This window comes from Rhinopithecus bieti, unplaced genomic scaffold, assembly GCF_001698545.2.
Source record: "Rhinopithecus bieti isolate Rb0 unplaced genomic scaffold, ASM169854v2 scaffold_12, whole genome shotgun sequence".
Lineage (NCBI taxonomy): Eukaryota > Metazoa > Chordata > Mammalia > Primates > Cercopithecidae > Rhinopithecus > Rhinopithecus bieti.
The window spans coordinates 1,119,494-1,134,364 of NW_016803028.1; the positions used below are offsets into that span (position 1 = coordinate 1,119,494).

The 14,871-nt window shown below is 43.8% G+C and overlaps 1 protein-coding gene across 2 annotated transcripts in view; it reads right to left on the minus strand.

Moving 5' to 3' along the window:
* Positions 1 to 14,871, minus strand: part of BTD (biotinidase) — a 46,882-nt gene that overhangs the window by 4,275 nt on the left and 27,736 nt on the right. For both annotated transcript variants that reach the window (XM_017882352.1, XM_017882284.1), the window contains exons 2-3: positions 7,857 to 8,121; positions 1,125 to 1,274 (exon numbers count right to left, since the gene is read on the minus strand). In XM_017882352.1, coding sequence (XP_017737841.1) covers positions 1,125 to 1,274; positions 7,857 to 8,105 — 399 coding nt within the window. In that variant the 5' untranslated portion in view covers positions 8,106 to 8,121. The remainder of the gene's footprint in view (positions 1 to 1,124; positions 1,275 to 7,856; positions 8,122 to 14,871) is intronic.

Sequence of the window (14,871 nt, forward strand, 5' to 3'; positions counted from 1 at the left end):
GGAGTTTTGCTCCTGTTGCCCAGGCTGGAGTACAGAGGTGCGATCTTGGCTCACCGCAACCCCTGCCTCCTGGGTTCAAGTGATTCTCCTGCCTCAGCCTCCTGAGTAGCTGGGATTGCAGGTATGCACCGCTACCTCTGGCTAATTTTGTATTTTTAGTAGAGACAGGGTTTCTCTATGTTGGTCAGGCTGGTCTCAAACTCCCAACCTCAGGTGATCTGCCCACCTTAGCCTCCCAAAGTGCTGGGATTACAGGCGTGAGTCACCGCACCTGGCCTGAGGGATTTCATTTCTAAAAATTTTATTTTACAGAAAGACTTGAACATGTTTACAAAAATGTAATAGCAAAAATTTAAAAATGAATAAGCATATATAGTATGCTTAAAAAGAGGATGTCAAGGCCGAGTGCGGTGGCTCATGCCTGTAATCCCAGCACTTTGGAAGGCCAAGGTGGATGGATCATGAGGTCAGGAGATTGAGACCATCCTGGCTAACACAGTGAAATCCCGTCTCTACTAAAAATACAAAAAAAAAAAAATTAGCTGGGTGTGGTGGCGGGCACCTGTAGTCCCAGCTACTCAGGAGGCTGAGGCAGGAGAATGGCATGAACCCAGGAGGCGGAGCTTGCAGTGAGCCTAGATTGCGCCACTGTACTCCAGCCTGGGCAACAGAGCAAAACTCCGTCTCAAAAAAATAAATAAATAGATAAATAAAAAAGAGGATGTCAATAACTATGAAATTCATAGAAAAGAATACAGCTGAATGCACATCAAATTGTTGATGGCAGTTTCTCTAAGCAAGGGCATAGGATGAGGGGCAGGCTGTGGTGAAGATGAACTTTTGTTTTTTAACTTTTGGTTTGTTTTGGTTTGGTTTAAGTATACATTCCTGTATTTCTTGTGTAATTAATAAATGGAAAGATCCATAGATGAATAAGTGCCTTGTAACGTCAGACATTCTTTAATGGAATGAACATGTGGCACGTGGATCCTTGGGAGTTTGGGTTGGATTTTTGGGATCCTAAGGTCTCCTTTCGATCTCAGTTAACATGTCATAGCTCCTGGTCCCTGACTTAGTTTGTCTCTGTGTACCCTCAGCCTACGGAGGAAAAAGGCCAAAATCACCTCCGTGTCATTGAAACGGCGAGGCTCCAGGCATGGGTTCCACCCGACCACCTGGGGAGACGGCATGAAGTCCAAAAATGGATAAATGGATGTTCTTGTAAAGTTGAATCCATGAATGCCATCTTCTGGAAACACTATAATCTGTACACCCTGAAAAGGAAAACATCGAAGAATAGTCTGTTATGAGACGATGGGAAGCACCGCTGCATTTGTTCATTCTTCTGTTCATTCACTCGGCAACCATCACGAAGTTACTGTACCAGACCCAGAGGCACAGAGACGGTGTCTTTACTCTCCTCAGAGACCTTAGTCTTGGGGATGCTGTCTCGCTTCACCTGATCCCCAAGGAACAAAGACAAAGTCCTCTAGGAACAACCATTAACTGTGCCTGGGGTCATGTGAGGGAAGGAGGGAATGAGAGTAAGCTCAGGAGTTTGACAAGCAAATAGCTAGAAAGGATTTAGAGTTCTTAGAGCACCAGGGGAGATGGGGCTGACTACAGGGCCCTGAATACACTGGGCCCATTAACACATGTGGTATCTTCGGTCTGGTGGTTGTCAACTTTCATTGTGCATCTAAATCAGGTGGGGAACTTCTGAAAAGCACTGATGCTGGGGCCCTCCCCTGCGAAGTCTGATTTAATTGACTGTGGGCGGGATACTGGCAACAGTGTTTGTTTAAAGGCCCCCCGGGTGATTCTCATTTGTAGCCAAGGTTAGGACCCACTGGGCCAGTGGGTAAGAGGCAAGTGTGTTGATCTCAGCCTGGAAACAAGAACTCACTTGAAATCTCCATTCCCCAGCTGGGAATTAGGAGGCTCCCTTTGGGACTCTGACCACCCTAAAGGCCTTTTCCCACACCTGGTAACATCTTGTGCTTCCTGGCTGTGATGGCCTGGGGCTCCCTGTGACATTTACAGCAACCTAAAAAAATACAAACAAACAGGGCAGCCCTCAGCTCTCAGGGCTGGGGCATCATTCTTCCACTGCTCTCCACTTACAGGGTTTAAAATGTCAAGCCGGGAATACCAGCCCCAGGGAGGAAGGTGGAGAAGGCAGGCAGAGAAGGCATGAATAATTCAAATTAGCAAAGTTTGAGACACTTATTTCTGGAATACATTTCAAACTTTTACATTTTTTTCCTGGTTATAAAAGCTTCAAAAGTTTAACTGTAGAAAATTTGGAAAACGGGGAAAAAATCATAATTGCATAACACAGATACTTATTGTTAATATTTTGGTTATTTTCATTATTTTTTCTCTCTCTGTATACGTGTATATGTGTATATAATGGAGATCATAATAAATATATGGTTTTACTTCTTGACTTTCCTCGTTAAGAACTTTAAAAAATATGACCAAGCATGGTGGCTCATGCCTGTAATCCCAGCACTTTGGGAGGCCCAGGTGGGCAGATCACCTGAGCTCAGGAGTTCGAGACCAGCCTGGCCAACGTGATGAAACCCCATCTCTATTAAAACTACAAAAATTAGCCAGGCATGGTGGCAGGCGCCTGTAATTCCAGCTACTCAGGAGGCTGAGACAGGAGAATCACTGGAACCTGGGAGGCGGAGGTTGTGGTGAGGTGAGATCACTCCATTGCATTCCAGCCTGGGTGACAGAGTGAAACTCAGTCACACACACACACACACACACACACACACAAAACAAAAACAAAAAAAAGTTCAAAAATACATTTGTAATGGGGCCACATCATATTTAAGAGGACACCATCGTTTATCCTCTATTATTGGAATTTGAAGTGTCCCCAACTTTTTGTAATAAAAAGAAAACTGTGGTGACCATCTGCATAGTGTTCTCAAAACACTTATTGCATAATTATATACTTCACACAAATCTTTAATTGCATCTCTGATTATTTCTTTGGAAGAAAGTCTTACAAGTGAAATTACTAGGTCAAAGGGTATAAAAATTAGAGTTTTAAGTTTTGTTTTGTTTTCTGAGAGATAGTCTTGGTCTGTCGCCCAGGCTGGAGTGCAGTGTTATGATCTCGGCTCACTGCAATCTCTGCCTCCTGGGTTCATGTAATTCTCGTGCCTCAGCCTCCTGAGTAGCTGGGATTACAGACATGTGCCACCACACCTGGCTAAATTTTGTATTTTTAGTAGAGATGGGGTTTCACCATCAGGCTGGTCTCAAACTCCTGACTTCAAGTGATCCGCCCGCTTTGGCCTCCCAAAGTGCTGGGATTACAGGCATAAGCCACGGCACCTGGCCTAAAAATTAAACTTTTAAGTTCTTAACACACACCACCAAACTGCTTTCCAGAAATACTATACCAATGTATGTTCCTTCCAGTACAGTATGATCTCATTGCACACTTAGCAATGACCGTGTAAAGAAAAATTATCACAAACCTAAAAATAAGGCAAAGATGGAGATGCAGCCTTTCCAAATTATACTAGGGTATTGTGTAACAGGCTCACTCCATTACTCTTTAATTAGCTACAGAATGTACCACTGTTTGACTTTGTTATTTAAAAGATCACCTCAAAGATTACAATTGTATTGCCCTACAGGACATTACCCAGTTTTGCATCTATTAGGAAATTCATTTCAACAATCACTGGACTGACTGATATACACATTTCCATTCCTCAAATTTTCCTTTGAACCAGCTTTACCATCTTACTGGTTCCTTAATTAATGAATTAAATAAAAGCTTTATTCATTCTATATTTGTATGAGTCATCTTTTCAGATTTTGAAAATTATAGGTGGATATTTTCTTTATTAAAACAAAACTTTGAGATCACCAAATGGTTCTTCACGGAGAATACCATTGAAATTATGTACACATACTAGATTATTATCGACCAGGAATGAGGAAAGGAACCAAACCTGAGCTGGGGCAAAACTTCGGGTCTGATGTGATGAGGATATCTAGGAAGTAATTTGCATTCCTGATAAATGGCTTCAGCAACTTTCCGGTAGACCTCAATGAGATCAAGAACCCCCTCCTTCTGAGGAATGAAGGTTACAAACCCAAGTGACTGCCCAGCCTAATCATCTTGAAACTGGACTCTGCTTTTCCCCTATGAATGCCTCTACTGAGACAGAAATATAGTCATGCACTGCATAATGACATTTTGGTCAATGACAGACCACATATGTGATGGTGGTCCCATAAGATTATAGTACTGAATTTTTACTGTACCTTTTCTATGTTTACATACACAAATGCTTACCATGTGCTACAACTGTCTACAGTGTTCAGTGTAACATGCTGTAAAGGTTTATAACCTAGGAACAATGGGCCATACCATATAGCCTAGTAGGCCCTACCATGTAGGTTTGTGTAAGTAAATGCTATGAGGCATGCACAATGACACAATGGCCTAATGATGCATCCTCTCAGAACATATCCCTGTCATGAAGCAATGCATGACTGTGTTTCAATTGGTTTGCTCAGGAACCTCTCACAACTTTGATATAAAACTTTCACACAAACTTGCTATCAATTTGTCTTAGAAGTTGCTTTAAAACATATAACCAGATTTGCTTAATACCCTGTACATATCTTTGATTTTCAACCCTCAGTACATGTGGCTTGGTCACTTTGTGGCTAAGGTAAGAAAGTGCTTATGGAAGACAAGTCTGTGGCTTGGTGAGTCTGCGTGGCCAGCGGTCTCTGATCTGTGCAGCGTATTCATGTGTCAGGGTTGCGTGTTCTGGGATTTCTCTAGAGACTGGCAAGGGCTCCTGAACCAGTAGTTTCTGTGCTGCTGGTCTGTAAGGCTTGGAAAGTCCAAGACTTAGGACCCAGCTTCCTTTCTTAGCTGATGTTTTCTGCCGGAACACCATGGGCTGAGTTGAAAGTCGTTTGCATTACTGGTCTGAGTTGAAAGTCGTTTGCATTTACACCTGTAAATGTATTCATCCTTTTTAATTTATGTAAGGTTTTTCTGTATGCAATTCTCGATTCTTTAAAGAGAGGGCAACAAATTCTGGTTTTCTACTGTCATGTGAGAACATTAGGCCCCAGCAACACATCATCATGTAAGGAAAAATAAAAGTGCTGCTGGAAAACAAACCAACACAAAACATAGAACCAGGTATGGGAACTGAGATATCTGTAAATTCTAAAAGTGATCACATCAACAGCTTCATCCTGGTCCTGGAAAACAAATAGAGACGGAGTGACGCTGTGCAGCTGGCATGGATTCAACAAAACCGTGTTAAGTGCTTCCTTTGGGGGCAGGTTATGGAAAGGTGAATGCAGGAGAATTCTACAGTCACAGTCTGGGTTTCAGTGTGTCATTTGCCAAATGTCTCAGAATGGTTCGGTGGACGGGGGAGGGAAGCAAGAGGCAGATGACATTTCAGGTGCTGGACTCAGTGCCATGCAGGCAAACATCTCTATCAAGAGAATGCCTGCCCTCTAGGAGATCAGTGTCATCAGGAGGTCTGAGGGCATAGCCTGGGTTTTTTTTACACTGACGTCAGCATAGACATAAATCAGGTGTGTATCAAATGTGTGAATGACGTAAAGGTAACTGATACTTGGGATGTCAGTAAAGATCCCTAAATAGCCCAACAGGCTGGAATGATGAAATTTAACAGCATAAATGTGAAGTCTTGCCCTCAGCTTAAATCAATCACCTTTATAAGTACAGGATGGCAACAGCAGCATGTGTGTCTGCTCGTGTGAAAAGGTGTTTTAGTTGACGGCAAGTGCCTTATACACCCACAGTGAGACGTGTGGCTGCCAGTGGTTTTCTGGGGACAACATCTAGAATGAGACAGGTGAGAATTCTCCATCCTGCCCTTGTTAGAATCGGGAGAGCTACATACAGTTCTGAGCACAGAGAACACGTGGAAGTCTTTAGTAGAAGGTTTGGAAACTGAGTCTCCTAAGGAACTGTGGAAGAGACTGAGGATACAGCCTGGGGGACAAATGCCGGGGGTCATGACAGCTGCCCTCAAAGGTGGAGAAGATGGCATGTCGTGGTAAGGGACACGGCCTGCTCCCTTTAGCTCTGAGGATGGAATCATGGTGGCAGTTACAGGGAGGCTGACTGCTGCTCATTGAAAGGAAGACCTGTCCAGAAGTTCCCACCATTGGAACAAATGGACCTGTGAGACTGAGAGTTCTGAGCCACTGAAGGTGTTCAAGGAGAAACCGTATGTCAGGTTGGAACTAAAGAAAAGTATCACCCTTGCAAAAGTTGATCTTGGTTAAAAAAAAAAAGAAGTGTCACCCATCAGAAGCTGGACCAAGTCTTCAAGTTGCCTTTCAACATCATGTTATACCCACATACACACCCCCCTAAAATCACCCCCCACCCCGTACACATAGCCTTTGTACATGTATTATAGACTAAACTTTTAAAACGTAGCACTTTTTAAATTGCTGTGGCTGTCCAGGCCATCCTGACCGCCCTGCTCTAAGGCAGGGGCTGTTTGGGGCAGGACCTGCTGGCAGGGCTGGTTCTGCCCTTTACATTCCCACAGAGCAGGAAAGTGTTGCTCACAATGAGTTTACATCCTGTTGAGGCACAGCAGAGCTTCCTCAAGCAGTTGCGCTTGGTCACCCTGCACCAGTTACAGCCCAAACTTCCCTTTGGGTTTGTGTTTTCCAGCAGGGCATTTTCTTAGGCAACCTCTGGCACCACATTTCCCTCTTTGCCCCCAGGGGGCCTCTCCTTTGTCCCCACCCTTCCTGGAGGGAGCAAGAAATTCAGGTCAACCAGGAAGCCTTCACAAAGGCTGGCACTGACCTTCCCTTTGTCAGTTTGGGGTCTGTTCTGTCTGGGCAAAGGTCTCAGACTGTTCACAGTCTGACACAGAGACCGGAAACGAGCCCCAAACAGTCTGAAGGGAGCAAAAGGCATTCCTGCAGATGTTTACTACTTCAGTGAGGCTTTGGATGACTCAGAGAGGTCATCACGCCCAGTCATCTTCAAATTTTTCTGCACATTAGACTGCCCTGGGGAGCCTTGAAACAATCCCAATGCCCAGTCCACACCCCTTCCACACCAATTACAACGGACTCTCCGGGACCCAGGCAGCCACACTGTTTACCACTTCCTGGGTGATTCTTATGTACAACCACACTTGAGAAGCGGCGATCTAGTCCTGGACTTCTCACACTTGCCGTGTGAAAGCATCGCCTGGGGATCCTGCTAAAATGCACATTCTGATTCGGTAGGTCTGGGGTGCAGTCCAAGATCCTGCATTTCTAACAAGCTCCCAGGGGATGCTGATGCTGCCGGTCCATGGACCACTCTCTGAGGGGTAAGGCTCCTAATCCAACTGACTAATTCAACTCAGGTTAACTAGCTGGATGATTTTTTTTTTTTTTTTTTTTTTTTGAGACGGAGTCTCGCTCTGGCGCCCAGGCTGGAGTGCAGTGGCCGGATCTCAGCTCACTACAAGCTCCGCCTTCCGGGTTCACGCTATTCTCCTGCCTCAGCCTCCCTTGTAGCTGGGACTACAGGCGCCCGCCACCTCGCCCGGCTAATGTTTTGTGTTTTTAGTAGAGACGGGGTTTCACCGTGTTAGCCAGGATGGTCTCGATCTCCTGACCTCGTGATCTGCCCGCCTCCGCCTCCCAAAGTGCTGGGATTACAGGTGTGAGCCACCGCACCCGCTCGTTGGATGATTTTTCAGAGGGTGGTAGGAAGCCTGGGATTACCCAACCACTGATCAAGGGGTAAAGAGCAATTTGTTGTGTTCTACGAGAGAAACTCAGGTTCTGAGAAGCATTCTTGCCTTTTGGGCTGCAGTCATCACTTGCTGTTCATAGATGTCAAGGTTCTGGTTCATGAGCTCCAAGGCCTCCTGGCGGCTGATGAGAGCCAGAGGGTTCGGACTCAAGATGGATGGATGCTCGTACACGGCAGCCACATAATATTCAGCCTCGTGATGTTCAGCCACGCTCTCCTTCCCGGTGTGGGCTCCCAGGGCAACCACGTAACAGCCGCAGAGGAAAAGAGCAAGCTTACTTCTGGCTCCAGACATAATGCAGACCGTAAATCTGGAATGTAATGGGGCAAGGGGAAAACAGCTGAATAAAGAATCCTGCCAAGAATTTAACGTTCGCAGCTGTGATTTATTAATCCCAGCAATTAAACTCACTCGCAGTGATACTGCGGCTCAAAGAGTTTGTTTCATGTTCCTAATAAAAGAGTATGTGTTTCTCTCCAAACACGTAGCAAGCCACATTTAAAATGGCTCACTGTGTTAATAGTCTGGTTTTAGAACATTTCCAAAACAGACTCAGCGTTTGCCATGATTTTCTTACCCAGTGTTCAGCAAGACCGTAGTGCATCACTACCCACTTTTCTAGCTGTGCACTTAAATTTTAAGCAATAGTAATTATCCAGATTATTTGGCATAAATTTGTGATATATTTCACACTCTACCGTCTGCCCTCTATCCACACAAACACACTACAGGTCAGCCATCTGTAATGTCTGTGATTGTCATGACCCTAATAACACAGCTTGGCTTTCCTGACCATCAAAACCTGATGAATTATAATTCTCCTTGCATTTCTTTGGTTAGTAAAAAATACTATGGATAATTCTCCCTCGATTCACAACAAAATTATTTATTTGGTGCCAAGAAACTGCTGGCTTCTACAAAGTCTCCCAATAAAAGCATGTTATTTTTCCTCCTTGAACTTGAGAATCGCCACTGCACATTATCACTTTCTTAACTCCGTCTCTGTGACTCCAAAACTCTTGCTCAAAAGCCTACTCACTTGGAAATAAAATCCTTTTTGCAGTGATAAAATGCAATTTTCTAGAAAATAAACTACAAATTTCCAGAGAGTAAACTCAGTTTCATAGCTTCTACCAGAAAACACTAGAAGTAAATGACACTTCTGTGTGTCTCCTCTTACCTCCCAGAATAGGAATGTTTCTTTCTAAACAGTGTGTGTTACTAAGTGTTTTAGAGTAAATAGTCCAATTCTGCCTTTAAAAATCAGGCTGGCCTCCCAGCTGAAGCATCCTCTCAGGCAGAGATTTACTGGGTAGTGTGCCAAGGCCAGGCCACCTGCCCCTGGAGATGTCCTGGGGCTAACCAACTGCCCAGGAATCTGGATTAAAAGTCAAGATAACAAAGACAAATCAAAGAATCATACTGCTGCCCTTTAAAAAGAAAATGACACCCTGTCCAAGTCTCAACACATAACTCCTGTGTTTGCATTTTAAAACCAAACTCCCTAGGCTGCAAAGTTATTTATTTTTTTGTCAAAAGTTCCAGAAACAAACCATAGTTATTTTCATCAATAGACTAAGAACTAGGAATGCTCATCTTGGCAAAATTAAATATTCCTCAGAATGAGAAGTATTTTCCCACCCCAACCCTGCTCCATCTCAAACTGTTACTTCTTTCCCCAGGAAATAAATGTACCATCCAAACACCAAACCCCAGGATTTGTTGCCATTCATCTGGGACACTGTAAACAATGTTTTAAGATAAGAACAAGGAGCTTTTGAGTGAGCAGTCATGAGTTTTGAGTAAAACAAAAGTGTAATTGATAAGCTTTGTTATCTGATTTTGCCTCTAAAGACAAGCAAGGAATAATTTAAAATGTCTCAGAAATCCATTTTCCATTCCATCGCTGGTTTCACAGTGATAACAGAGAGTGGTTTTGGGGGCGAACTTTCATCTTCAAAGTCATACTGACAATATTTCTGAAGTATAAGGCAAAGGCCTCACTAAGAGGTGTGGAAACTGAGGCCAGGAGAGGAGGGTATGAACCAGTCCCCAGTGGAGGCAAGTCAGGAGTGCCTGGCGCCAAGAGTGGCATTCACATTAATTACATCTCTTTCTTAACTGAGAGCTGGGTACCACCGATGCTGGGGTACAGAATATTTGTTTAAGCCTGAAGGACTTGCAATCCAGCAAAACAAGGAAACCACAGAACATGCAAGGTATCACATTTCTTTCTATCTTGAGAAAATAAAATTTATTTTACCAAAGGAGCCTAGCAGGAGAGCTCTAAGCAGCAATCATTTGTGTGTGAACAAAGGTAGGTCGATAATAAGAGGTTATGCAGATTCAACCAGGTATTCATGCTTGAAAGAATCAAGCTTAATGAGGTAGAAGAGAATGAGTAATTACAACAAAAATAGGTCTAGTCAGCCGGCCCTCAGTATCCATTGTTTCTGCATCCATGGATTCCACTAACCTTGGATTGAAATTACTGGGGCAGGATGGGGAGAGGGGAGCCCAATAAAATAATAGCACAACAATAAAAAAAAGCAATTTAAAAAATACAGTATAACAATGATTTATATAGCATTTAGATTGTATTAGGTAGTGTAAGGGATCTAGAGATGATTTGAAGTGTACAGGAGGAAGTGTTTAGGTTATATGTAAATTCTACACTATTTGATATAAGGGACTTGAGCATTTGAGGGTTTTGGTATCCACAGGGGTCCTGGAACCAGTCCCAACAGATACTGAGGGACAACTGTACATCAATTTGCCCTTCCAAAAGAAACATTTTATCCAAATTAGCAAATGCTGCTTCTCTCTCTTTGGCATCACAGATACCTTCTCAGGAAAAAGTAAACAGGGCCTGCGGCAAGGACTCTGAAGGGCTCAGCAGGCTGCAGCGGGAGGTGCTCAGTTGTAAAGTGGCAGGACTAGAGGTAGGACTGGAGGGGCCCAGCCTTCCAGCAGCTACCAGGTGCTGGCCCATGAGGTTATGCACAGGACAACTGGGGTATGGGGCTTCCCTGGGAACAAGGGGCCCTGGAAGTCATGGGGTTCTTGGAAATACAGCAGCTGGCCCATCTTTAGAGCTGGTCAGGACCTGGACCATAAAGAAAATGGTAACTAGAAGTGTGACACGGTGGCAATGTACTTGCTTTCATTGAAGGGCATCTGACACAGGAGAGTAAACTGCAGGAAGTGCCCAGTGTGAATGCACAGTTGAGGCGACCATGTGCATGCCCTCTGAGATGAGGGCCTTGGTTCGTGGGGTACACTGAACCCCACTTCCAGGGAACAACAGAACCAGGAGGGTGCTGGCTTCAGACAGCCATGCAATTCCCAAATGTGGGCCAGTCCTAGGGGTGGGTGTCAGGGGTCCAACAGTGGACAAGACAGACCCTTCCTCGTGGGGCTCGTGCTCTGGATAACCATGTCAGATGGTGAGTAAGTGCAAAGGAGAAATGAGGCAGTGAAGGTGGTAAGGTGAAGCGAGGGGGACAATTTTAAGCAGTGTGGTCAAGGAAGGCCTCGATGAGAGGGTGATGTTTGACCAGAGGCCTGAAGGGGGTTCAGGAGGAAGTCACGTGGGTCTGCGGGGTGACAGCACAGCAGGCAGAGAGCCTGAGGCAGGAGCATGCCTCACAGACGCAAGAAACAGCAAGGAGGGCAGGGGGCTGGAGCCAAGGGGACAAGAAGAAAGTGGCAGCAAAAGGAATCAGAGAGAGAGAAATGACAGGGATCTGCCCAGTGGTCTCCTAACATCCCCCTGCATTTGTCCTCATCCTCTTCCATTCTGGACTCGTAAGAGCAGCCAATGAGATCCAGAGAAAGCCTAAGTCTACCAAGGTGCACCTCTGAAACTCTTCCAGTGACTCCCCGGTTCATGCAGTGTAGAAGTCAAAATCCTTACAATAAGCCAATAGGAACCAGCCAATACCAAGCAGGAAACACTTGGCAGGTGGGGAGAGAGGCAGAGTGGCATCTTGAAGCAAGCATCCTGATCTCGGATGGCCCTACAGAAGCTCTGTTTCTCATTTCATAAGGAAAACATTCCCCCAACACCAGTCCTGATCAGGATGGTTCTTTCCATCTAAGAGGAAAAATCAGTCTCAATTACACGGAAATTTATTTTGTATAAATTTGGTAACATGTCAATCACTAGATATTTTTACACACAAGGGATTTTTCCCCACCTTGCTAAATGATTCATCTTAATAATTAGCTATGTTTCCTTCCTAGTCATGCTATTACAATAGTGTCTTCTGCAGTAAGATGAAAGGGATTATTATTAAGCCATTCTTAATAATTTCAGGGGCAGATACATACATTAAAAAATTTAAAAGATACATAAAACATCTTTTTTAATAAAAGATCTTGCCATTCTTTACTTGTCAGGGAGAATAGCAGTCCTATGATTGGGAAAAGAGGCAGGAAAATTTGGCAGAGGAAATGTCACATCCTGTGGAACAAAGCCCGAGGGATCTGCTAAGTCATTAGGAGTCGGCATAGTATACATTTCTATGTGTAATGACTGAATGCCAAGAAAAACATTGGGAAGTTCCAACAGTTTTTAAATTATTCTCATGAATTTCGTGACTTCATTGTCTAAATTATTTTACATAAACAGGAGAAATAATGTCTATCTCCATCTAATTAATATGATCTGAATGTAAAGAAATCACAAAAATGATCTTTTATTTCCCAGAAAGTCTTCTCTTGCCTCTTCTTATCTGATTGTCGCATCTGAGTGTGCTGGTCATGAGCTTGTCCGTGACTGGCCCGGGAGCAAGAAGCTCCACAATGGTTCTCGCGTGGGCAGCTTTGTTTAAACCCACCCACTACCAAGACGTTTGAGGTCTCATTTGGAAAGGTCAAGTGTAAACACTTGTGAGTGGCAGCTGATAGTTAAGCCTGAACTCACCAGCAACCGTGAATAAGTTATCAAGCTAATACGTCCTCTGGGTTGAGGTGGTAAATTGTAATTTCACTTTTAAAAAAAATTCCAGCTATTATTTTCAAAAAAGAGAATGACATACAGAAGTGTAACTGTGCACTGTTCCTTTGATTAGCCAGTTTCTGCTCCATTGGCTAGAATAATTTATCCTAGGAAACTACATGTGCAATCAAAGGATCTTGACATTTCAACCGAAACATGTTATATCTTTCTTTTCCTCAAATGAGAAATTGCCTTCACAATTTAAGTCAAATAAAACTTCTTCCTGAAATGCCCAGGTATTTAATGTAAGAAGGCTTCTTTTGCATGTGGAATTTGAGTAACAGTCTGTCTTTCACTTTCTGTAGACAGAAGGAACCCCAGCTGAGACTGATTCTCAGACAGGTGCTACTGCCACTCTGTGGACAAACTGAGTATCATTAACCCAAGTGGCTACACATGTGACCTTAGGTATCGCGATAGCAGAGACATTCTTAAGCAGTAAATGGATGGCTTTTTCCCTCCTTTCCTTCTCCATTTCTAATACTTTATCTCTTTTACAGTTAAAGAAGACCCAGAAAGCATCTGATTTTCAAGATTTGAGCTTCATGAAAGCTGTTTTTTATTCACTACACTCCCACAATGGCATCTTTTATATTCACAAGTTCGAATTTGTTGCAATTTCATAGAATATGACTGGATGTAAAAAGTGATGCTGCCCATTCCCCTGTGACACACAGCGTCTGCGTGGGGAAATCTGTCTGAATTAAGGGATCTACAATCAATGCCACATTGCATTTTACATGCAACATAAGCCGTTTGAATATCCATTATTATTATTTTTTTATCTTCCTGCAACACAAAGCAGAGAAAGCAGATGGTAAAAATCCCATTTTCATGGTGAGGGAAAACTCCAGGACTGGTTGTAATGAGAATGAGACTGGGAGCCAGGTCTCCCAGCTTCTGGTCCAGCCTGCCTAGCGCATGCTGAAGAACCAGGGCAATTTAGTGGTCAAGCTTTAACGACCACTGCGGAGGTGAAACCCTGTCTGTACCAAAAATACAAAAAGTTAGCCGGGCGTGGTGGCACGTGCCTGTAATCCCAGCTACTCAGGAGGCTGAGGCAGGAGAATCGCTTGAATCCCAGCGGTGGAGGTTGCAGTGAGCCTAGATCGCACCATTGCACTCCAGCCTGGGCGACAGAGTGAGACTCTGTCTCAAAACAAAACAAAACAAAACAACCACTGCAGAGTCTTCAATACGCTGCGGGGGAAGTAAGCAGAAATTTCAAGGTAGCTCTCCCAAGGGAGATTCTGGGTGATCAGACCAGAGCAGAGGGTCTCAAATGTAAGCATGCCATCAGAGTCACCTGAGGACTTGAACACACAGATCTCTGGAGCCCATGCCTGAAAGTTTTGATTGAGTAGGTATGGAATAGGGTCTGAGAATCTGCATTTTATGGCACATTCCCAGGTGATGCTGATGCTCCTGGTCTGAGTCACACTTGGAGAAGCACTTGAGAAGAAGATAAAGGAATGTATATCCTCTATTCTGACTCCTATCTTTCCCTTATGTCAAAGAAAGTTATGAGTCAGAAACATCATCTTCATTTCTCGGGTGCCTCTCCAATAGGGCTGATGGAATTTGGGCAGATTTCAAAGTGTTTCTACCATATTGAGTGAAAATAAGCAGCAAAGAAAGCATTAAACACTCAAACTAGAGGGAAAAATCTCCCTAAGCAACTTGATGCAGGTCAGTTAAAGGACTCGGTGCTTGTCTTGGCCATGGCAGGAATACCATTGAAGAACCTGGTTGTTACTGGTTTTTGCTTAAAGTTCCTGATTTAAAAAAAGGTGGGGGGCAATATGGTAGACTAGATAATCTGAAATATCTTTCAACCATATCCTGCAAAAATGGAACAGATTATTTTTAAATGCATATTTGAGTTTGCAGGAAAGTTAAAGGAAATTCTGAGTGGTCGAAAATGAACCGTGAAAAAGTTTTAAACTATTGATTGGAGACCTTGACCAGACAGCAAGGAAAATACACACACATAAAGCTTTTCCACCGTCAGTCAGTCCTGGGACACATGAATGGTTGGGGCACTTCTAGCTACTCTGT